Source organism: Macadamia integrifolia, unplaced genomic scaffold (genome assembly GCF_013358625.1).
Source record: "Macadamia integrifolia cultivar HAES 741 unplaced genomic scaffold, SCU_Mint_v3 scaffold2103, whole genome shotgun sequence".
NCBI classification, from domain to species: Eukaryota; Viridiplantae; Streptophyta; class Magnoliopsida; order Proteales; family Proteaceae; genus Macadamia; species Macadamia integrifolia.
Genome location: NW_024868511.1, coordinates 58,957 through 83,021, shown reverse-complemented (window position 1 = coordinate 83,021; position 24,065 = coordinate 58,957). Strand labels below are relative to the sequence as shown.

The 24,065-nt window shown below is 37.8% G+C and overlaps 2 protein-coding genes across 2 annotated transcripts in view; one reads left to right on the top strand and one right to left on the bottom strand.

Annotated features, from left to right (window-relative positions):
* Window positions 1-9,479: 9,479 nt before the first annotated feature.
* LOC122065712 (stigma-specific STIG1-like protein 4) lies at window positions 9,480-9,929 on the bottom strand. The gene has a single exon (XM_042629541.1). The coding sequence runs from the start codon at window positions 9,927-9,929 to the stop codon at window positions 9,480-9,482; it is 450 nt and encodes a 149-aa protein (XP_042485475.1).
* Window positions 9,930-15,880: 5,951 nt separating this feature from the next.
* The window catches only part of LOC122065713 (chitin elicitor receptor kinase 1-like), a 41,031-nt gene continuing 32,846 nt past the window's right edge, over window positions 15,881-24,065 (top strand). The window contains exons 1-4 of the mRNA XM_042629542.1: window positions 15,881-16,918; window positions 17,553-17,586; window positions 17,831-18,000; window positions 19,253-19,455. Of these exons, the coding sequence (XP_042485476.1) occupies window positions 16,276-16,918; window positions 17,553-17,586; window positions 17,831-18,000; window positions 19,253-19,455 (1,050 nt within the window). The 5' untranslated portion in view covers window positions 15,881-16,275. The remainder of the gene's footprint in view (window positions 16,919-17,552; window positions 17,587-17,830; window positions 18,001-19,252; window positions 19,456-24,065) is intronic.

Here is a 24,065-nt window from a genome sequence, read left to right as displayed (position 1 = left end):
TCTATTTAATTAAAGTTCTGAAGGATGCCGATTCATATTATAAGCTATATTTTTAATGCTTTCCCCTCATTATTTCTCCTATGTTGTTCTTCTTCTTATTTTTTATTTTTTTATTTTTTTTTATTTCCTCTAAGTAGTTCATCCATCTTGAGAAAAATAAAATAAAAAAAAGGTAGTTTGTAAGGGTAGTGTTTCTAGGTTTTCATAATATATTTTAAATTTATCTTTCTTTTGAAGTTTTTAAAAGTAGAAGCTGTCATTAAATCAAAACATGAGTAAATAGATACTTATGAAATAATACATTTTGTATTGATTTTGGTAAAGATAACAACAAATAAAAAAATAAAAACATTTTATTATAGATTAAATAAAGAATAGATAAAAGCGATATCATACCCGCTTTGATACCACATATGTAACATACACAAGTATCTTTTAAAAAAATTAATAGACATAATGCACTCTACCTCCAGGATGCACCAGTAAGGATGAGTGAACTGATTTGGATTGAAAGATCTAAAAGAGTTAGGGGTAGTATTATAAAATGACTATAGAAGAAGTAGTATGGAAATACGTTGTATTCAGCTTCAAGAGCGATGAAAGTCTTTAGCTTTTAGAGCTTCACTAGATTAAGGTCAATGTTAGGGATAATTACTTGAACAATCTTTGTACTATGGCCAAACTGCTTGACATCCCAAACTATAGACAATTTTACTTGAACAATCCTTGCATTTAAGATTTATTACAACTAGCCCATGTTTGTTAGTCAGTCACCATTTAGTGATGACTTAATGGGTGGAAAAATTCCTAAATATCCAAACTACCCTTTAGGAAAAAGGCTCTCTGAGCTAATAGTGTGGGATGGTCCCACACTTCCCTATGCTCACACTTTGTTGACCGTCTTGATCCCTCTCTCTACATCTCAACCATTCAATTTATCCCTTGTTGAAACTTATTCTCTCCACCGTCGTTGTACTCAGTCTTTCTACAACTCACAACACTGCAATTTCGTATTCCCAACCATTGCGCCCACCCCCTTCTTTCGTCTACCTCTGTCAAACTCTTCCCTATAGCTACTCACCTCCTCCCACCTTGCACCTCTCTCGTTCCCACCTACTCCCACCCATCGTGGATGAAGTGTTGTGGTGGTCGGATGAAGATTTATGTTTGACATATTCACTGGTTATTGGCTAGAACAGTTTTGGAACCTAGGAAGTTGCAGTCATCTCCAGTTCTAGGAAAATATAGTGGGTTTGTGCTTCTATTCGAGTCCGAATCACAAACATTGCCAACGAGTGCACTGAATTTACCCTATGAAAGCACCATCTCCAACAACAGTGAGTTCGTTGCAATTCTCTCTCTCTCGTCTTTCATTCCCTCTGAATTTGAGGTTTCTCCCTTTGATTTTGGGTTCACCCATTATCATGTAAGGGAATCGTTACAATTCCATTAACTCACCCACATCCTCAATGAACTATAGAGATTAGATTTGGCTTAAGGAATCATTGGAGAAATCGAGATGGCATTTATGGCAAAGATGTTCGATCATATCCAATAGGAAGAATCGAACCCAAAAGAGATGAAGAGCAAGAGATGCCAAAAGGGGAAGAGAGAGAGGAGTTACAATAGCAATTGGGAAAGAGATGCCTAGTTTTCACGATGATCAGGAGGGATAAAGAGAGAGAAATGAGCTGCAACTAAAGGCAGGATAGAGAATGAGAGAAAGATAGAGGTGATGGAAGATGGGTCCCCCTTCACACGCTGCTTAAATCGATTTAGCTTTTTAGAGGGTAAATTGGTGATTTTAATTTCACTAGTTTTTGTTAAATATCATAAGGGTAAAATGATTTTCTCATTTACCCACTAATAATAGATTAAGACAATCAAGTTTCCTAGGGCGTCAAGTATACTTATCAATAGTTTGGGGTGTCAAGTAGTCTGGCCATAGTACATGGGATGTCCAAGTAATTATCTTTAAATGATATATGTTAGTTTCTTAGTTCTTGTGCTTCTTTAATACTCTTCAGCCTCCTTTGTCGGTAGGCATTACATGAATTATTGCCCCTTTGTCGGCTTTATATGAATTACCATCATTGTGAATCTGTTTGTTATATATGTCTTTTCTTCCTGCTAGCTCCGATCATGTGACTATCTATAATTTTTTTTTTCTATTCATTTGTTTGTATCTAGTATGTTTGTTGTTACTTGGATAGTCTGTGATTTTCCATGCTTTCCTAGGAATGTTAACTGCATTACCAGACCTGGCTAATACCTTGTCCACTATTGTGGTTTTATTTGTTTGTATTATGTGTTTGATCTTTATATTTTTGTTAGGCATTTACTAGTTTAAATTCTTCATCTACTGAATAACTTTGTCTCTCTACTGTTAGTATGTAATGTATCACTGACACTATAAATGATATCTTTTAGCTTGCCAACAAATTACAACTTCTGGTCAACTAGCAAATGAAGGGGAGGGAAGCACATTTAAAGATAGAATCGAGATCCAGATTAGTCCCAACCAATAAAATTGAGTTAGAACAATTCCAGAATTGATGTGTAGATTTGTAACCTTAGTTTCTGTAAAAAGGATCAGATCGATATGGATTGCCCCAATTTATTACTTGTTTAGGGTTGGAATCATTTTTTTATAATGGATGAGAATATTGTATGGATCCCTAGCTTTTGTATGGCTCGTGTTGTTTTTTATTCCCTCACATGGATATATGTAGCCAACCCACTTAGTTGGGAAAGTTCTGAATTGTTGGGTTTTTTTTTTTTTTTTTTTCTATTAATTAGACGAAATCTTTATTATAACTAAGATCCCCGTGGTTAAATGTGAATAATTTTTTTTTTTTTGTGAAAATAAATATATTAAATAGAAGGAGGGGAAAAAAAAAAAAAAACAAACAAACAAACAAACAAATACCATAGAAGTGGATACAAGAAAACAGAGATGATACATGAAAACTAGGGTGGAGCAATAAAGAGGAGATGCCCAAGAAGAGGCCAGATGTCTATTTCTACTTGAGTCAAGGCACACTACACAATTGTGAAGAATTTTATTTCTAATCCTGAAAGTAATAGTGACTTAGATTTGCTCAATAGTACAGGATGTAGCAGTCTATCTCCTTTTGTTTCTTTCCTACCATATATGATGAATCATTGTATTGAAAACCAACTTACAACATTGTAGACTCAGATACATTTTTCTCATGTTAAATTGTTTGATTACTGAAGGTGACTATTGTAGTTATCAACGCCTATGCCATTTGGTAAGTTGTGAAATGAAGTGGAGTAATGTTAAAAAAATATTATAATAAATACCAAGAATATTAAATCACATACATACTACATATTGTAATTAAATTTTCAGATCAATGAAGTTTTTAGTCTCGTAACGTGGTCAGTGCTCCCTGGGTCTATCTCTCTCCTCCCCTAATAGGAGGCAATGATGTCATTACATAAGGGGAGGGGGGAGACAGACAAGATAGCACTGACAGAGGCCACTCCATTACAGAAGAAGACATTTAAAATTTTACTTCACTTTAAATTCAAACCCTATTTTTTATTGTAAAATTTTCCATACAAATAATATTTTACTTTAAAAAGAAAAAAAGTCATCAATGAGAAATTTTCTTATTTTTTAGTTGCCTATTTTATTTTTAGTTAAAGAAAAATATAAATTTTTATTTATAGGAAAATATTTTTCTTTTCCACTTTTTTACATGAAAATAAATGGAGTCAAAATATCACTATATTTTTTTTTCCCAACATATACTTAGTTACACAATTATCCTTGTATTGGCAAACTTTTTATTTTTCTTTTATTAACATTTATTTCACTTCATCTAACCAAGTGACCCCTTAAACGTTATGAGTAATTTGAATAAAAAAAATTGGATAATAATTAAACAAAAGTTGAATGACACAAATTAGGTATATGTGATACCAAGTTATTTATTATGTTTTCTCTCTTTTGGGTTGAAAATCATAGAGTGCATACCACGCGCAATACATGGCACAAAAAAATCTATTATCAGTTTTCATTTTTGAATTATTTATTTAGTAACAACTTCTCCAAATTTGTTAGAAGTTGTACCTTAATTTAAAATTATAAAGTTTGAATTCTATTGAAGCATGGGAATCCAGTTGTCATTGAGAGTATAATTTGGCAGGTCATGATTAATGTGACAAACTTATAATTCCACCTATATGTTATTGATATATTGCTTAATGAGATTTTTTTTGCATTTGAAAGATATTGTTTTAATTTTGTTGAGCTCTGTCCGCTTAGATTGAAGAGGATAGAAAAAGGAGGGAACTTATTATCACATACAGTTATCAAATCATAGGAACATAGCAGGGCTCGGCGAAAAAAAAAAGTATCATTGTACACCGTACTCCCCTAAAATGGTTGACCTAGTTGTGGTGTCCAATAAAATTTGGAAAGGAGACCTGTTGTTGCTGCCAAAAAATCCCGCTAGTCGAACCTACACAAACACAGACGACGGAGGCCCGGAGCTTGGTCCGGGGTTAGTCCTCCGACGCTCAAGTCAGGGTCGGCCGCACAGTTCAATAAGGGAGTAATGGTGAGGGTATCAGAGCTTACCTCTTTCCTTCCTCTCGGCCTCCTTATATGCTTCTTCGGGGTTAGGGTTTCATCTTGCCTTCTGGGGTCCACCTTCCTCTCTCTCCCAGTCTTGCTCCAATACCTCTGTCCTCCTTGTGGGGAATATTCCCCTCATGCAAACGACGTGACAGAGAGTGATAGAGTCTTCGTACTCCTTACCTGGCGGGCGACACATGTCTCGGTGGGCGACGCGTGTCCTCACCCTACTGAGCCGTATGATTTGGCTGTATCAGGAGCCCCCTTACTCCCGCTAGGAGTATCTTCCTGTGGGAGTAACCAAATTTTTTGTAATTGTAATTTTTCCCTCTTTTTCCTGCCTTCGGCCTTATTCCTTCGGCTTTAGTTCTGCTTGCAACCGAGAGCTTCAGTCAGCCTATGTGAAGACCTTGGGTCAGTTCGGCTCGGCCTTGTCCGAGACACCGACCGAGGCAAGGACCTTCGGTCAGTTCGGCTCGGCCTTAGCCTGAGCACCGTCCGAGGTAAGGACCTTCGGTCAGTTCAGCTCGGCCTTGTTCGAGACCCCGACCGAGGTAAGCACATTCGGTCAGTTTGGCTCGGCCTTATCTTGAGCCCCGACCGAGGCAAGGACCTTCGGTCAGTTCGGCTCGGCCTAGCCTGAGCACCGTCTGAGGTAAGGACCTTCGGTTGGGTCCGTTCAACTTTGGCCGACCCCCGACCAAGGTGAGGACCTTCGGTCAGGTCCGTTCAGCTTTGGCCGACCCCCGACCAAGGTGAGGACCTTCGGTCAATTCGGCTCGGCCTTGTCCGAGACCCCAACTGAGGTAAGCACCTTCGGTCAGTTCAGCTCGGCCTTAGCTTGAGCCCCCGACCGAGGCAAGGACCTTCGTCTGTATTCATTTGGCAGAGTTAAGGTCACCAAACAGGAGAGTTCTTCTTAATTGCCGTAAACCAGCTTTCATAATTTCCATGAATAAGATCCTCCAGAGTTTAGGATGAGGAATTACAACTTAAAAGTGCGTAAGAGCAAAAATTGCAAAATGCGAGTGTGCTTGCTACTCTTGTACGAGGCTTGGTTCTGCTCCATCGGCTTGAAGGGTTTCTTCCATCTGGATGTACTTATTGCACCGAGCTCTCAACTCGGCCAGGTTCCTCGGTGTATGCTTCGCCAAAGATCTTTTCAGCTCCTTATCCTTGACGCCTCCCAGCAGGGCTGTGAACTCCTCTTTCGGGTCTAGACCTCTGATCGTGACCTTCTCTTGTTGGAAGCGCTTCATGTAGTTTCGCAGTGATTCTCCTTCATGTTGCTTGATGTTGGTCAAGTTCAACGTGGTCTTCTGAAGGAGTTGGCTACTGGAGAATCCCTTCATGAAGAAGTAGCCTAGATCGTTGAAGCTGTGGATCGACTTCGTCGGCAGACGGTTGTACCATAGCCTTGTCGCTCCTCTGAATGTTAATGGTAGGGCGTGACACATAATATTTTCCGAGACTCGATGGAACTACATGGCGACCTTGAAGCCTTCCAGATGATCGACGGGGTCCCCAGACCCGTCATAAGTGTCATACTTGGGTAGGCGAAAGCTGATCGGGAGCGGATCCCTCATGACCTCATCAGCTAGAGCCGTGTCATTAGTGAGGTCTGGCTCGCGGGTTCCGGTCTGATTTTCTACCACCTTCTTGATCTCGTCTTTCAGTTCTAGGATCATCCGCCTCAACCTCGAGTCCTCGTGCCTCTCATTGTCTCCTCGGTGCCGATCCCCATCTGGATCTCTGGCGGCATGCTGCGTCCTACCTTGGGGTGAGGGACTTTCCCTCACTGCTCGGTTTCGAAGGTTATGACCAGATCTTATAGATCCTGTACTGCTCCGGTCCTCGTCTCGAGCCCTCTCAGGCTGGATGTGGGGGCCTGGCGGTGCTCCGCCGGTCCTCTGAGAGACAGCTTTGGAGACCTCCTTCATTGTCTCGACCATCCGGTCATACTTGTTCTGGAGGGCTTCGAATTGCTCCCTCGTCATGTATTCTTGTGCTTCGGGAGAGGGCGAAGGATCACTACCTTCGCGTACTGAATATCCGCTTGAGCATGGGTACCTTATGGATACTTCCCGGTCGTCATTGCCCCTTTCTCGTCCTATCTCCGCCGAGGGAGGAAGCCCCCCTAAAGGTTCTTCCCCTATGTCCATGTTGGACGCCGCTCTCGTCCTCTTGCGGTTGTAGGTTCTCCCCACCATTACTGTCGTTCCCACAGATGGCGCCAATCTGTTGCTGCCAAAAAACCCCGCTAGTCGAACCTACACAAACACAGACGACGGAGGCCCGGAGCTTGGTCCGGGGTTAGTCCTCTGACGCTCAAGTCAGGGTCGGCCGCACAATTCAATAAGGGAGTAATGGTGAGGGTATCAGAGCTTACCTCTTTCCTTCCTCTCGACCTCCTTATATGCTTCTTCGGGGTTAGGGTTTCCTCTTGCCTTCTGGGGTCCACCTTCCTCTCTCTCCTAGTCTTGCTCCAATACCTCTGTCCTCCTTGTGGGGAATATTCCCCTCATGCAAACGACGTGACAGAGAGTGATAGAGTCTTCGTACTCCCTACCTAGCGGGCGACACGTGTCCCGGTGGGCGACGCGTGTCCTCACTCTACTGAGCCGTATGATTTGGCTGTATCACCTGTCAATCCCTTATAATTAGTATTTACGAAATTTTATAATTTTTGATGTATAATATGATAAAATTGGAAGGAAAATATTCTATTCTAATAAAGAGAAAGGGAAATGGTTCTTTGTGCCACCGGGGCAGGGTACGCTAGCACCGTATATCTCTCTTTTTCTCACATGAAATGATCTCTCTACCCCTTTTATGTACGATACCGTTTTGTCACATCTCATTGATGTTCTCCCCCTTGTCACTTGCTTAGAAAATCCTTTCCCCAAAGAGAATATAGGAAACTCATAGATCATAATTTCCTTTCCCTTTCTTTGAAAATACAAATACCTAATAGGTCACATTTTTAGTCTTTTACAAGACCTAAACAGGTGAGCCCTAAATGGCAAAAGTGATATGATTTCTTTTTCAACATGCAAAAGGAGTTTTGCATTATTTTTTGATACTTAAAAGGTATTTTTTTATTTTTCAATTCTTGGTAATTTGGATTAATCAACAGTGACCAATTATGATGCCGATTCCAATCTCTTGAACATTAGTCCCAATTTCATTAACACCAATAATTCTCTTACTTCTAATGTAGTATACTTTACATGGCCAATTTACCCACAATGCAATGTAAGCATTGAGTACAATAATAATATCTCTTAACATACCAAAACTAGTTGTCACCCCACGATTGTGGGAGATGTAAGGATTGATACATAGATTAACTTTTTATATGCTATATCTTATATATCCTATTTGCCTATTGCTATATGTATAAAAGACAACATTTCTAAGGTTATGACAAGTTAAAAAAATTTCTATAAAAAAACAAAACAAAACAAAACAAAACAAAAAAGAAAAAGACTAGTTTAAAATCAATATCATGGTTCGTAACTCTTCAATATTGGTGGTTCGTATTTATAAAAATATCATTGTTCATGGAAATACATCATTTATGTTAAATTCAACATATTGGCAATTACATTTTTTATATAAAAAAGGTTATCTAAACCGGCAAAAGTAGGGTACGTGCTAGCCTCTCTCTCTCTCTCTCTCTCTCCTTTACATGAAATAACCTTGTTGTTTTGTCGCTCCTCAATGGTGCGCTCATTTATGCCACTTGTTCATAGAATCCTCTCTCAGAAAAGAAATATTTTCTTATGCCATTATGTCCTATTTCTTATTTGCCACCCTTACTGTTTGATATACCATTTAAGAAAATGGTATGAGTATTAGGTTATCTTTGATATACATTTTAGGAATAATTTCTAGCCTCCAGAAAGCATTTGGAAGCGAGAAAATAGAGAAAAACCAAGTTTCAAAATGCGTTAGACTAAGATATATTACGACAATGCATATCAAACACAACCTCAAAATAGCATGATTAGAACTAAATACCATGTATAATTAAACTACACTATTTATGAAAATAAATTTTAAACCTAGTATTTCATTCAAGTTTTTTTTTTTTTTTTTCTTTTGGGTGAGTAGATGGCATATTAAAAGAAAAGAAAAGAATAAAAAAAACAAGCCGCACATGCAATCAAAGGGTCGGTGGCCATAACACAGGCAACTGAAAATAAACATCACCAATGAAGGATACAACAACAATTGGGCAAAATAGACAACAAAGATGAGGATACGGACATATATTTAAACAAGAAGGGTGGAGGGAAGAAACAACAAACAAATATGATACAACAAAATTAGGGAGAGCAGTGAGAAGGAGATCTCAAGAAAGGGTCAGATACATTTTTCTGCTTGAGTCAGGGCACCCAACACAATTATGCAAAAAAAATTTCTAATCTCAAAAGTGACAATTAATGTCTCAGATTTGCTCAATAGAACACAGGGCAATAGTCCATCTCCTTTTGTTCCTTTTCCACTATATTTTGTTCTTTTCCCACTATATGATAAATCATTCCAGTGAAAACCAACTTATCAAGAATATCACATGAAGATTTTCTATTGAAAGTTTTTAAAACCCATCTCTATTCCGTGTTAAAATGAATTAAAGAGAACAATTGTTAATTCATATGCAATTTTATTTTGGGAGTTAAATATGTTGATATCTCAGCATTCATAAAATACATAATAATAAAAAGGAAGCATATATGGAACCTCATGAAACATCAATTAACCCCTCCCTGCTGCCATACTTACCTCATTTGACTCAAAAAAATAAAAAATACAAGCCAGGTTGGATGAAGGAAATGGTAAACATGCAAAGATGATATGTAGGTATTCATGGTGTAGCTGGAAGATGACGCTTTGGAGTAAGTGATGTTCTTGGAGGAGAAGCAAAGGGAAAGGGAGGGAGTGCTGGCTCTGCGTAACCACAAAGCCCATAGAAACACAGAACCCCAGAGGGGCATCTGTTCCAACACCTCCCACAATGAACAGGATTCACATTTGTATCCACACACAACCCATTACAACATTTCCGACTGAAAAGACACTTAATTCCACAAAACCCACAGTTATTCACATCGGTCATCACATCCACACAACGGTTTCTGCAACACAGCATCCTAACCCTGGGTGGAAACCTTTTTCCACCATTGTCACAAATCCATGGTTGTCTCTCACATCCAATTGGTCTCGAGTTTGTTACTTTCTTCAACCATGGAGAAGACGGTGCAGAGACACTGGTGCCTGATGAGTTTGGGCTTGTGTCTTCAACTGCTACAACCATAACCTCTGGTATCACTACTAAGAACAATAGAATAGCAATTTGAGCTGAGAAGGGAAACATTTTTTTGTTTTGCTTTCAGTAGGAGGTAAATGTAGAAGGAATATAGGGTTAATGTTACACAGAAAGGAGCGAAGGATTTGATGCGTATAAATAGTAGAGGTTGTAGATCTGTCCCACACTTATAACATTTTCACTGGAGAAGTCCCCAGAAAAGCTTTACGCGTAAAAGTGAGGGTTATTCATGTTTTCCTTACGTGGGTTGCTACTTGGTTCTCATGTTTTGGGTTTCTGGCCTTTGGGTTGGAATTACAATCTACGTGAGTGAGACAGAGAGAGAGAGAGAGAGAGGGAGAGGAAAGTGGCCATAATTAGCCTAATGCAACGGGCATGACTCATGAGATCATGAGAGGTTGCCATACTTGGTAATTTTTTCACATTAAGCAAACTTTTCTAGTCACGATTTTTCATGATAGATGGAGTTTAGGTGGATATCGTGTCTATCACTTTTCTTGCAACTAATCAACTCTTAATATAGGGAAAGTTTTTTTTCTTTTAGACCTGAGTTTGTGGGTGAAGGGGTTACCTACCTTAATCATAGTTGAATCAGATCTCAAGGGTATGAATGATTATGTATAATCGGAGAGATGACATACTTGACCATTGATTTCCTTCACCATAGATTTGAAGCAAATTTATTTGCTTTTCTTTTTTACAAAACGGGTTGATATTTCACTATGCCACTTGGGTTGATGTTGAAGTGTCAAGTCTGAAAGTATATATATCTTATGAATCTTTTTTTTTTTTCATTTAATTTCTTGTTTAATTATTTAAAACTTATTGTAAATTGATAAGGGTATTTTAGTATTAGGAAAAGGCTAGGCACATCGTTAGAGTGCCAGCATATGTCATCCAATGTCCAACTGTGTGATTGGCGCATGCAGCTAACTTATCGAAAGCTGGTGACATGCCCAACCCTCTCCCTTCAGTGTTATTATTTAAAACATATTAATTGAATCCGACATTTTTCCATCAATTTTAATTAAAAAGATTCAAATAATTTTATCCTTAATAAAAGCAGGTTTTATTGTTGTATTAATATCAAGCATAGCCGATATTAATGAAGATAACCCGATTCACCAAATTTGATACCTATAGATATTTGAAGTGAAAAAAGATGTTGCTTGATCGCGTAGCAGGAGAAGATGGAATGCGAGGCTATAATGAAAATGATGTGGATGCGCCAGTGAGGTGGAGAGTGGATCAGGTTGTAGTTCAAGAACCATTCTTGCATGATCCTGATCCACACAAATGCAATCCACATAAGGAAAAGCCCTACAATGAATTCCATGTGTGTGGATCAAATCGCATGAGAATGGTCCTTCAGACTTATTGACTAGCCACAAGGAACTTAACTGGTCATATTGCGTGTGAAGGAAGTGATATAATGCTTAGCTAGAAACAGTAAGCTGTAGACTGATACCACGCCTTTGCTAAGTGACATATTTCTAGCAGATTAAAGCCACATGAAAGGTGGCCCAGTCCTCAAGGACAGAGATCTCGATTACACGCCTGATTATTGGTTGGAAACGAAGTGAAGGGAAATGATATTGATATAAAATGAAATGGCAAGTGCTTTTTGTCTTGAAGCATGGTTCCTACACATATCTGAGACCCAATCAATGTCCTTCCTTTTTTTTATTCAATCTATTGGGGTAATGATATTATTTCATAGGGAAGAGAAAGAGATATACACAAGAATGCAAGCGCATGAACTGAGCATAAAAAGAAAAATTTGCAATCATTACTAGCTTATATATTATTATGTATCAAACTCAAAAATAGTTACCACAATTTATTTTAGGTGGAGGGTTCTCAGTCCAAGAGTGTGACTCGCGTGCCTGCTCAAGGCCCAATTAGCTTTCTCTCTTTAGTTCAATCTATAAGCGGTCGAGAGGTCATTTTATATGGAGGAGAAGAGACATACATAAGAGTGTAGGTGAGGGAGTCATGCTCCAGGCAGGGAACTTTCTTCCTTTATTTTATTTTATAATCAAATCTTTTGGATGAAAAAGTAATAATATTTTGTCTATCTGGTTGCGTAATGTACATTAGCGCATCCCTTTGGTCTATTTCTGTCTTTTCACAAGAGGGGATAGATATTTCAATTCATAAGAGGGAGTAGGGAGGAGAGAGATAGACATAGGGAGGTTCTAGTACGCTACGCAACCTGTCAGCGTTCTTTATCCCAATAATAATAATAATAATAATAATAATAATAATAATAATAATAATAATAATTTTATTATTGCATCTAAAATATTGGGAAATGAAGTTTTCCTAGTCGCACAACCCCTACGCCTAAACACAGAAATGGGAAATCCTAAAAAACCTACCCCGTGTTTATGCCCATGTGCACTCCCTCATTTGTCCCCGCACTGGCGCAGGGGCCGCATAACTAGGGAGTGTTCTTTTTTCCTTAAAATATATATAAGGGGAGAAAGGGACATGCACAATGCCTGCTTACTACATATAGGTGGACTGAACTAATGTGTGAGTAAGTGGGTAGGCCAGGAAGGGGTAGGGGGCCTTTCGAAAAAGGGGGGAGAGAGTGACAGTCCAGAAACCCTGGCAGTGTGCCCATACTTTTCTCAATATCTATTGAACATACAAGATTTAAACTTTGTCTATATTACCTAGTTATGATTACAAACACTTTATTTTAATTTTTAAATTGTTTTCATTTCCTTTCTTTCTTGTTTTTTACTTGAAATGGAGTGGAAGAAAAAAAGGGGAAAGAATTGAAAACACATTAAAACAAAATTAAAAGTTCTTGAATTCATGATTTATGCAATTAAATAAAAAAAATTATTTACTATCATTTAGTATATTTTGCTACCAAAATTTTGTTTCAAGAAGAAAAATAAAATTTCATTTGAAAAGTATGATTACCATATTTATTAGGACTCAATCAAAATATTACAAACAGTTTATTTACCAAAAAAATAGTACAGATTTCCAAAAAAAATTTTTAAACTAAGTTTCATTAGTTTCCTTTGCCTTAATTTGTTGGGAATGGGATCATACCATCAGCAAAGGGAGCATTTCAAAACTTTAATAAAATAGAGTAAGAAATAAAGATCACCTCAAAAGGTCACAATTGCAACTTCTCCACGTGATCTTAGCCCTTCCAAGAAGTATTATTCCCACTTAGGCAACAACGTGTCCTGATCGGCTAGCACAAAAATTACCACTTAGTAAGGTTTTCTCAAGAGAGCGGATCATCTGCTTGTACGAGCAGATGATTCAAACTACACGTACAGTAAATAGATGCCATGTGTCCAACCTACTTACGAAGGTAACTTTTCGTTAATTTTTTTATTCAAATTTTTAAATCTTTTTATTTTTCCTATTTTTGAGGAATTTGAAATTATTCATATTTTATTAACCTTTTTTATCTCCTCTATTTGTGGGGAGTTTCAAATCATGGATATAAAAACAATCTCTTAAGATAAACTATTACTGATTTTCATTAGTTTTTTTTTTTTTTTTTAATTTTTCTGGAGAATTCAAAGGAATAGTACCTCACGTCGTCTCTCTCTCTCTCTCTCTCTCTCTCTCTCTCTCTCTCTCTCTCTCTCTCTCTCTCTCTCTCTCTCCATTTTTCTCCAATTTCAAACCTGTTTTAGTAATTGAAGTATCGTTTTTCTTGTTTTCTTCAATTTCAATCCTGCTAGTAATCAGAAATTTCAAATGGTGTAGCGGATCATGTGTGTGTTTGAGTGCTAATCACAATCCCTGTGGGTGAAGATCATCTACAATGAATCATAAGAAATTTGAGAGAAGAATTACCTAAAGGTACGCAAAATCTTCTTGAAGAGGAATTATATCACTCAATCTAGAAACTTAAAATTGAACTTGCAGAACAAATCCAATAAAATCAAGAAGGAAGATAATATTTAGAAGGGATTTATTAGGGGAATTTACTATACCCATGCTTGTAATGATTTTGAGCCATACATGCACTCACATATGATCAACAAATTGATGGTAGAGAGAGAGAGAGATGTGAGTGTTCACGATCTGAACTCTCCACAAATAGAAGAGATAAAAAAGGTTAATAAAATTAAATAATTTCAAATTCCTCAAAAATAGGGAAAATAAAAAAAAGATTTAAAATTTGAATAACAAAAATAACGGAAGATTACCTTCGTAAGGAGGTTGGAAACATGGCACTTATTTACCGTACGAGCAGATGATCCGCTCACTTTCTCAAAACCTTAGTGTTTTCCTCACACACTTACATGAGCAGAAAGGGAAAGTATGATGATAGTTATTTAAAAAGAGAGGAAGGGAGTGAGATTACCATTCAAACACATGGTCCAACTTTTCTTCTCTATTATCTCTTTAATTTTGATATGAGATCAAATCTCGCAGTAAGACTCTAAGCCTTCCAAGGTTGACGGTTAATTCAAATACCTACGACCATAATGGATGAATCTAAATCAATAAGGGGTAAGATTACATTGGAATTCCACCGATCATGCCATGAATTATATCAATGCCACCTTCTCAAGTGGTATTTATTAATAATAGGGACAATGTTGGGCATGCCGCCGATATCAAGTATGCTAGCACCCATTGTGTCTATCTCTCTCTTCTCTTTCTCTGAAATGACCCTCATATCCTTCCTGAATGATACTCCATCATGTGATCATATTATTGCTATCCGCTAGCATACTTGATATTGGCGGCATACCTATCGCTCTCCCTTTTTAATATATACACAACTGGGTGTATCAGTATATGTAGCCAAAATCATCCAATTTTATTAGATAATTAAGCATCAATCTTTCCATTATACAATATAACATAATAGACTATAGGGCATGTATAAATTTATTATCAAAACCCCATTCTATTGAAAATGCAATTCTATACATTCTATGATTTTGATTGGACCTTTAAATGTTTTTATTTTTTTTTGTTAAAATAAATATTAATAAATAAGGGAGAGGGATAGGTATGCCACCGATATCAAGTATGCTAGCGGATAGCACCAATAGGATCATATGATGGAGTATCATTCAAGAAGGATATGAGGGTCATTTTAGAAAAAGGGAAGAGAGAGATAGACATAACGAGTGCTAGCATACTTGATATCAGCAGCATACCCAACATTTTTTCTAATAAATAATAGTAATTTTCAAAATCATACAAATGATTTCACCAAAATATCACCGGATCGGGATTTATGTCTAATCAATTATAGACATGCTATCTCTTTGATATTCTCCCAATTAGAGTAGTGAATTCCATGTTGGGTGCTTCTTTTGAATATGAGTTCAACATTGTGAATTCAATACACCAATATGAGGCCTACATGGTCAAAGTAAGAAAAAGAAAAAAACAAAAAAGACTAATGTAAAAGGGAGATGGCACACGCATTGTGGGGGATTTTTTCCTTTACTTTTGTTAGGGTTATCACTATTAGGTTCCATTTAGTTGTAAGGGAAATTAAAAAGGAAGAGGAATTAAATTTTAAACCTGAATTGTAACCATTATCTCACATAATCATTCACTAACTTTAAAATTATTATATATATATATATAATCATTCACTAAAAACTATGAAAAAAACTTTCCCGCTTGGCTGTAATTTCCCCCATATTAAATTTTTTATTATTTACTTTCTGTTACTTTGAACGTATAGATTCGATGTTGATATATTTCCCAATAATCATAACATGGAGAAACCTCTTTTAAAATTAAATGTAAATTTATTTATTTTTATTGAAGTAATTTTATTATGTAATAATTGCAGAAATTCATTTTTAAATCTATGCTCTAATTTTATTTAATTGTTTTTTGGTGTGATTAATTTTACTTTTAATTTTTTTTTACTTTTAAGTTGTAGCCACTACCAGCCACTAGCCAAAGGGAAAGCTCCACAATGAAGCCAAGCTCACCGACTTACTGTGGAAGACCATTGAAGAACCGCAAGGTGGAGGAAGGGGGATTTTGTTTCAATATTTATTCTTTAAAATGGAGAAAGAGAAAAATAGTCATAGTCGTCGAAGAGGATTTACAGAGTCCACAATGCAGACGGGTCAATTACGGACCTCTATATTTCCAAACTTCGTAAATAATCGACCAAGACGAATTCAGATCTCAAGAGTTACTTCTCTTCTCTTGATTTCTGTGTTTTGGGAGAGGAGATCGAGTTTTATGAAATTTGCAAGAATTGAGAGTCAGGAAGGTTTGCATTTTGCAAGGTTTCCTGGATTTGTACTTTGTTAATGGTCATACCTGCTCTCTTCTTCCGAGGGTTCTTCTATCTCTGTCAAAAATGGTGGCTGCTGCAATGGCAAGATCAGAATTAGGGTTAGGGCTAGGTTTGTCATTCTTCCTCTTGTTCTTTTTCGTTGGAGCAGAAGCTAAGTGTGGGAGCAGCTGTGATCTGGGTTTGGCTTCTTATTATCTGTGGGACGGCTGTACTCTCACATACATCGCTACCGTCACAAGCAATACTATTAATGATATTCTTAGCTACAACAAACAAACGATAACCAACAAGGATACTGTTGCAGCCGGAACCAAGGTAATCGTTCCTTTCTCCCCCTGCAAATGCATCAACAATGAGTACTTGGCTCATGTATTCACGTACCAAGTCATCAAAGGCAACACCTACGATTATATCGCTAAGACGGTTTATGCGAACCTCACGACCACGAAGTGGTTGCAGAGTTGGAACAGTTACCCTGCCGAAAACATTCCAGACACTGCCCAGCTCAGTGTTGCTGTCAATTGCTCTTGTGGAGATAGCAGTGTCTCCAAGGCTTATGGGTTGTTTGTGACTTACCCTCTTCGCCCTGGTGACAACTTGTCTTCGGTCGCCAATGAATTCGGCGTAAGTTCTAGTTTACTGCAGGCTTACAACCCCAACACAAATTTCGACCTTGGTAGTGGTTTGGTGTTCGTTCCTGGCAAAGGTGATCCCTAATTCTGCTAGTAAGATTGTTATATCTGCTTATAATTGTCCACAATTCAGAAGAAAAAAAAAAATGAACAATGCGGATTCAGAATGCGTAAATTTGTAACAGAAAAAAAAATAAAAAATGTGAAGAATGATCATACTTCGCTATCCATTAAATTTGGGGAGACAGAAGAAGAAAGAATTAACGATAAGAAGGAGATTGAGTAATTAAGTATCATGTATGCTGACCCATTATCATGAATAGGAAGTATATGTATCTTATTTTCTCAGAACCTCTATTGCATAATGTTCGCTTAATACCACAGAAACATTCCAAATAAATAAGACTTGCTAGTTTTAGCTTCTCAGTAATACCTGCAATAGTTGTAGCCCTTGAAATTTAAACATGAAAGGGATAATTTTCCATATTCCATGGTCATGGTCACAAGATATCATTGGAGTGAGGGGGTACATAGGTTTGAATGATTTAGCTTGTTGTCTTTGTTATTGATTTAATTTGGAATATACAGCTGAATTTCTATTTCTGGACTATTAACTTTCTCCCCCTCCCCCTCTTTCTAAATTTTCACTATCCTACAACTTGTAGTGCTTGGAATTAATACTTGCTAGCGTTCTTCATCTTCTTGCAGATCCAAATGGAACATTTCCACCCTTGAAGACAAGGTAATTTGTATTCAATTAGTCAAGGATTGAGCCAATTTCCGCTTTAAGTCATTACTACTTCTTCCAGCTGTCTAACATGGGTACTGTTTCCCCCATTTTGCAGTTCAGGTGGCTTGAATCTTCTTTGCATGCCAGTTTTATGCTTGTTATCTGCTATGCATGGGTCATTTGGGTTGGCAATTCAGTATGCCAAAATGAGGCTTTGATATTATTTTTAAGCTGATAATATGTCCAACCGCTAAATTTCAGCAGGATTACCAAGTGGAGCTATCGCTGGCATATCTGTCGCAGGAGTAGCCATGGCACTGTTTCTGGCAGGTTTTATTATCTTTCTGGTTTACAGAAGGAAGAAGGTTAAAGAGGCGTCATTGCTTCACTCAGCATCTGAACTTCATTCTATTCATCATGAGCGTCGTAATCCTTCTTTCTTATGGCTAAATATCTCTATTGACCACATCTTCCTTTATAGTAGAATTTTTTCAGGATTTTCCTATGTTTTGCATGGTTATTCTACCAGTTTTGTTGCTTCAAAATTGGGACATGAGTTGCATGACAAAGAGAATACAAAATTTCTTATGCTATTGTTCAGTAACAAAAGCTTCAATGGAGAATGTCAAATGCATTTTACTCATAATGCTTGTTTGAAGCATCATATCACCACCATCATCATTGTTGTTGCTGTTGTTAAAGTTGATTTCATTTTATACATACTTTATGTGTGAACTATAGTCTAATGTTGTGTTGCTTCCAACTGTAATGCTGTTTTTCCTTCTTATGTATATAATTAATTATTCTGTAGAATGATTCTGTGAACCTGCATTTAAAATGGGAACGGTTGTTGCTGTTTATGTTTTTCTCCAAACATAACTGTCTCATTGGAACTTGTGACTTCATTTATCATGAATTTCATGAATTTATCTATTTTTATGGCATCTTGCAACTGGAAATATGTTTTCTTTGAAAAGTACAATGAAAAAGGAGATACCATTATAGTGTTACCGCTAAATTTATCTACTGTATTAATTGTGCACATGGAGGATCTGAGGGATCTGATAGGAGAAAAATCAGCGTGCTCTTGTGACTTTAACCATCTAATAACTGGAGTATGTTGTTTTTTCCTGGGAATTTCTTCTGTCTATTTAGATGTCAGACTTTTCAGGAGAATACAACTGATTGGATAGTCATTATAGTCCGACAGGCTCTTTTTTTTTGGAGGGGGGGGACTCTCATCCCCTTTTTTAGGTCGAATTGATTGTCAGTATGGAATATGGATGGATTAATGCACTCCCTTTATGTGAAAATAAAGTAGAAACTCCTATGTTATTGTCGAGATTTTTACCTAAAAAGAAGAAACTCAAAAATTCAAATTAGATGTATGCAGGTCTTCTTTGAATAAACTTGAAAATTTCACATTTTCACCCGTAAAAACCCCTATCCTCCCCTACCCTCCCTAAAAGACAAAAAGGAAGTACCCATGAACTGAATGCTTTATCTTATCCTCCCGGTGAAAGTTGCTTTTTCTCTCTCACTCTGCTTTTGAGCACCTTTTCTTTCTTTTTTCCTTGTTCTCGTAAACTGTCTAATCAAATTGTACATTAGATGCTACAGTAGAAGGCATATGATTTCAGTTATCATTGATTTTACTTTTCTCCTTTTGTCTGCCTAGGTTCTGGGAGTACCTCGGATAAAGCTACTGAATCAAGTACTCTTGTTGGGGGTATGTCCTCCAGACTTGCAGCTATCACTGTGGACAAATCAGTGGAGTTCTCATACGAAGAACTTTCTAAGGCTACAAATGACTTTAATATTGCTAGCAAAATTGGTGAAGGTGGGTTCGGGGCGGTTTACTATGCAGAGCTGAGAGGCGAGGTTTGTATTTTCTTGAACTGCATCGATTAGTTATGAAAAAAAAGATGCAAAAGAATTCATTACTCAAAAGAAAAAGATATAGTTGCCAATTTTGCTACTGCAAACATTTTTTTTTTTGAATCCTATTTAAGTGATTGATTATTCTTGAATGGCGACATTTATTGAAGTGATCAAAAGCGAAGAAACAAATTTCAATTTTGGTCCTAGTTAAATGATTTGGGGGGGGGGGGGGTAGGTAGGATGAACCCTAGGTTCAAATTACATAACCCTTTTTAAGTGTTTGACTGAATCCCAAGTTGAACCCCAAAATAATTTTGGTCAACCATATGGTCAAAGTAAGTCTTGTCTGATGGTCAGAATTTGACCATAGTTCACAAACCAATTGTTGAATAATGATTTATTGTAATAACGGGTTTTAGGTGTTATATCCAAATGGATCCTTAAGCCCACGTAGGGTTTATTTCATTATAAATAATAGAGGGCTGTGCTTAGTAATGCACAAGTCACAATTTCCCTAATTCTTCATGGTATCAGTGTAGGTTAATGAGGAACATTTTTCTCTTTTCCTTCTCTAGAAAAAACCTTAACTCTTAACCCTAACCATCACCACCACCGCCGCCCCTCTTTTTCACCCTATGCAAACCGCATAGCCGCCCACCTCTAGCCACTGCTAGCCACCACCTAGCGCCACCGCCAGCCTAGCACGAGCCATCGCCAACCACCATAGCCAGCCACCGTCGACCACAACAGCGCTCCTCTCTCCCTCGCGTGGTTCTCTTCTTTTCCCTTTTTAGGGTCTCTCGCTCAATGGTGAGTGTCGTCTCACCAGGGACCCTTTTTTGGTCACAGATTTGATCCAAACTCCTATGCTTGGTTAGATCTGGATTGGTGTCTTTTCTTGTGATTGTTCGTTGAATCAGTACCTATGGCGTTTGAAGATTCTGAGACGTATGTTCACCAGGAGGGAGGGAGTCATTCCTCTAATCATGACTACCCTCTCTTCCCTACTAACTCCATCAAGTTGGATGAGGAGCAATTATCTGATATGGTCTCGATCCTACTACCTGTCGATTGCTGGTCGTGGTTATGCCGGATTTTACACAGGTGATTCAATATGCGCCACTATTGCTGGTTCTGCTCAGGACAAATGGGATGCTGCCAATTGGATGGTAATGTCCTACCCATGGTTTAAAGTATCTCCGATACCGATACCGATACGATACCCTCCGATACGTATATTAAATTTAGCCGACCGATACGACACACCGATACGATACATGGAATTTTTAAAATCATTTCGTATCGATATATAATCTATGATACATATCGATATGCACCAATACACTATCGATACGTACTGATACTCTATGGAAAATATAAAATCGAGGTGAAATATGCGTTTCGGTATGTATCGGTAAGTATCAGTATTTGTATGTATCGATCGGTACGTATCGATGAGTATCAGTACGTATCGGTGAGTATCGGTATGTATCGATCAGTACGTATCGGTGAGTATCGGTATGTACCGATATAGTGCGCTACGGTCATATAATGGTCAAGATGGGTATTTTTCAGAAAACACAATTTTTTGAGGGGTTTTTGTTCCAAAGTTGCTACCATCCATATTTCTCTCTAACTAAAGTGAAAATCAAAGTTGGGAACAATGATTTTACATTTATGGGACAACAACAAACCTTGAATTCCTAGTGCAATACCCTCAATTTAGTGTTTATGCATAAACTACTCCTACCTTATCAACTCTATCCCCTTTTATTGCTAGGACATACTTGTTGCTTGATTCTGCTGCTAAGATCTGGAAAGCCACTAAGGCCACATATTCTTATCTGGGATAGCATGCCCAATGTTTTAAACTGAGGAAAAAATTCCATAGGGCTACTCAAAAGGAGCTTTCTGTATCTCAATATTATTTTGATCTGCAGGGCATGTGGAGTGAGATTGATTATTATGAGACCTAGCAAACTGTTTGTGAGACTGATGTTGTAGGTTTTAAGAAACGTGAGGAGGAGCTTCGTGTTTATGATTTTCTTACCTTCTCAATGTGGAATTCGATCAAACTAGGGCTGATGTGCTTAATCGTGATCCCTCACCCACTCTTGAGGATCTCGTCTTTGCTGTTGGTATTGGTTCCAGGACTGCTAACTCCTCCTTTACAGACAGACCAATTGTTAAATGTGACTACTGTGGTAAGGAGTGTCACATTAGGGGGACTTGGAAGCTTCATGGGTACCCCACCAACTCTCGCAGGCGTAATCAGGGTCGTGGGAAGAACACTCAGGCAGATCAATTTGAGACTACAGCCAATTCTGACAGCTTTACTACTACATGATCTTCCTTGTCTACTGACGAGATGACTATGCTTCGTTATATGCTAACTTAGATGGGATCCTCCACTGCTGTTAATGCCTCTTCCTTGCCTGCCATTAATGCTTGTCACTTAGCCCAGTCAGGTACTATCTTCTATTGTCATAGTGCATCTGTTGCTCCCAGGCTTGGATAATCAACTCTGGGCTACTGATCACATGATTGGTTTGCACACATTTTTTTCTACCTGTTGCCCTTCCTCAAGTAATACCAAAGTTCGGGTCACTGATGGTTCCCTTTCTCCTATTGTGAGATCGGGTTCCATTTAATGCTCCCCTTTTATGTCTCTATCCTTTGTGTTGCATGTCCCTCAGTTTTCTACTAATTTATCGTCTATTGGTAGTATTACTAAGGATTTGAACTATAAAGTGATGTAGATAGGGCTAACAAAAGGATGATTTGAATTGAGCAAACCATGGTTCAATTCTGTCCCAAGTCTGGACCTGGTTTAGTCCCGTCAAGCCAGCATTGTTGGCCCCAATTTTACACATATGCTGGTCCACTCCTGCAGCCATTGAATCAGCATAGCAGCCCCCTGAACAGGGCATATTTTACTTCCATAAGTGTTCTTCTAGAAGAGCCCAAGCAACCATCAATCCAGCCTGTCCAGCAGCTTCCATAATTGGTGTTACTGTTTACGTGAATAATATTTTTCTCAGCAAGTTTTGGTCTTCAAAAGGATCTTCTAGAAGTTATATAATTGTCCCTTATTCAGCTCCAAGAAAAGATCTCTTGCAGCCATTGATTTGGTCCAGCTAGCATAATATTTAGTTTTTATTTTTTTGTCCAAGTTAGTTTCCTTTTTGGTTAAACAATTAGTTTCCTATTTGTAATTAGATTAGCTTCCTTTTAAGTTCAGTTGTTAGTTTATAATTTTGTTAAACTTGGTTAGCGAGTTACACAAATTAGAAAAGTCTTATTTTAATCCATTAGTTTCATTCTTTTGTATCTAAGTTTTGTAAGGCTATTTAAAGCCCATTGATCATAATGTTAATGTAGAATTAAGTTTATGAAAATTGAATACTTACTCATGGCTGAGATAACTATTACCTTGAGGGGTGAGATGCCCATTTTCTTACTATTTCCCCCCTTCTTAACCCCTCCATCAAATTCCTTTTCTTCTTTGTTTTGTTTCATTATTTACTGTTGCCGTAACCTGATTTTCTGGGCAGCAGTGTTACTGCTATAAATTCCTGATTATTGAGCCAGTCGACCGCATCTGTTGAAGGCTTCATCGCATTCATATCAGGGTCCTTTCAACTCAAATTTGAAGACTACCTAAGGCCTGTAGCTGTTGCTACTGCAGAAGATCCATTAAGTTTCCTTTTTCATTCGTTGAGCATATATTTCCAACCAACAATCAGTTGAGGGCCAAATTTTGAGATCCTGCCTGGGATTACAAATTGGAAACTAATTGCTTAACCAAAAAGGAAACCAACTTGGACAAAAAAATGGAAACTATTATTATGCTAGATGGACCAAATCAATGGCTGCTGGAGATATTTTCTTGGAGCTGAGTAAGAGACTGTTGTGTAACTTCTAGAAGATCCTTTTGAAGAGCAAAACTTACTGAGTAAAAAACTGCTCACATGAACAATAACACTAGTCATGGAAGCTGCTGGACAGGTTGGATTGGTGGCTGCTTGGGCTCTTCTAGAAGAGCACTTAGAGAAGTAAAATATGCTCTATTCAAGTAACTGCTATGCTGGTGTGATGGCTGCAGTAGTGGACCAGCATAGGTGCAAAATTGGGGCCAACAAGGCTGGCTCGATGGGACTAAACCAGGTCTAGACTTGGGACAGAACTGAACCATGGTTTAGTCAGTTCGAGTCCTTTTGACAGCCCTATCTACATCATAAAGCCACTTTCTTTACTAAGGATTTGGACTATAAAGTCACTTTCTTTCCTACTCACTATGTGTTTCAGGACTTGGTGATGGAAGCAACGATTGGCAATGGAAAAATGAGTGATGGTCCCTACTACCTGGGCACTAGACCTTCAAGTGCACTTCGCACATCTTCTGAATTGGCATTATCGGAGCTTTTGAGTTGGCATTGTCATCTGGGTCATCCCACATGGGCAACTTTATCTAGATTATTTTCTGCTTAGGAAACAGTGTACTTAGGACCAGGTTACTTATGATGCATGTGTCTTTGCGAAACAAACTCGGGATGCTTATCCTATTTCTAATAATAGAAGTATTGTTCCTTTTGCTTTGATTCGTTTTG

Coding starts and splice junctions, on each gene's coding strand:
- LOC122065712 (XM_042629541.1), bottom strand. CDS start 9,929: ATGGTTGTAGCAGTTGAAGACACAAGCCCAAACTCATCAGGCACCAGT.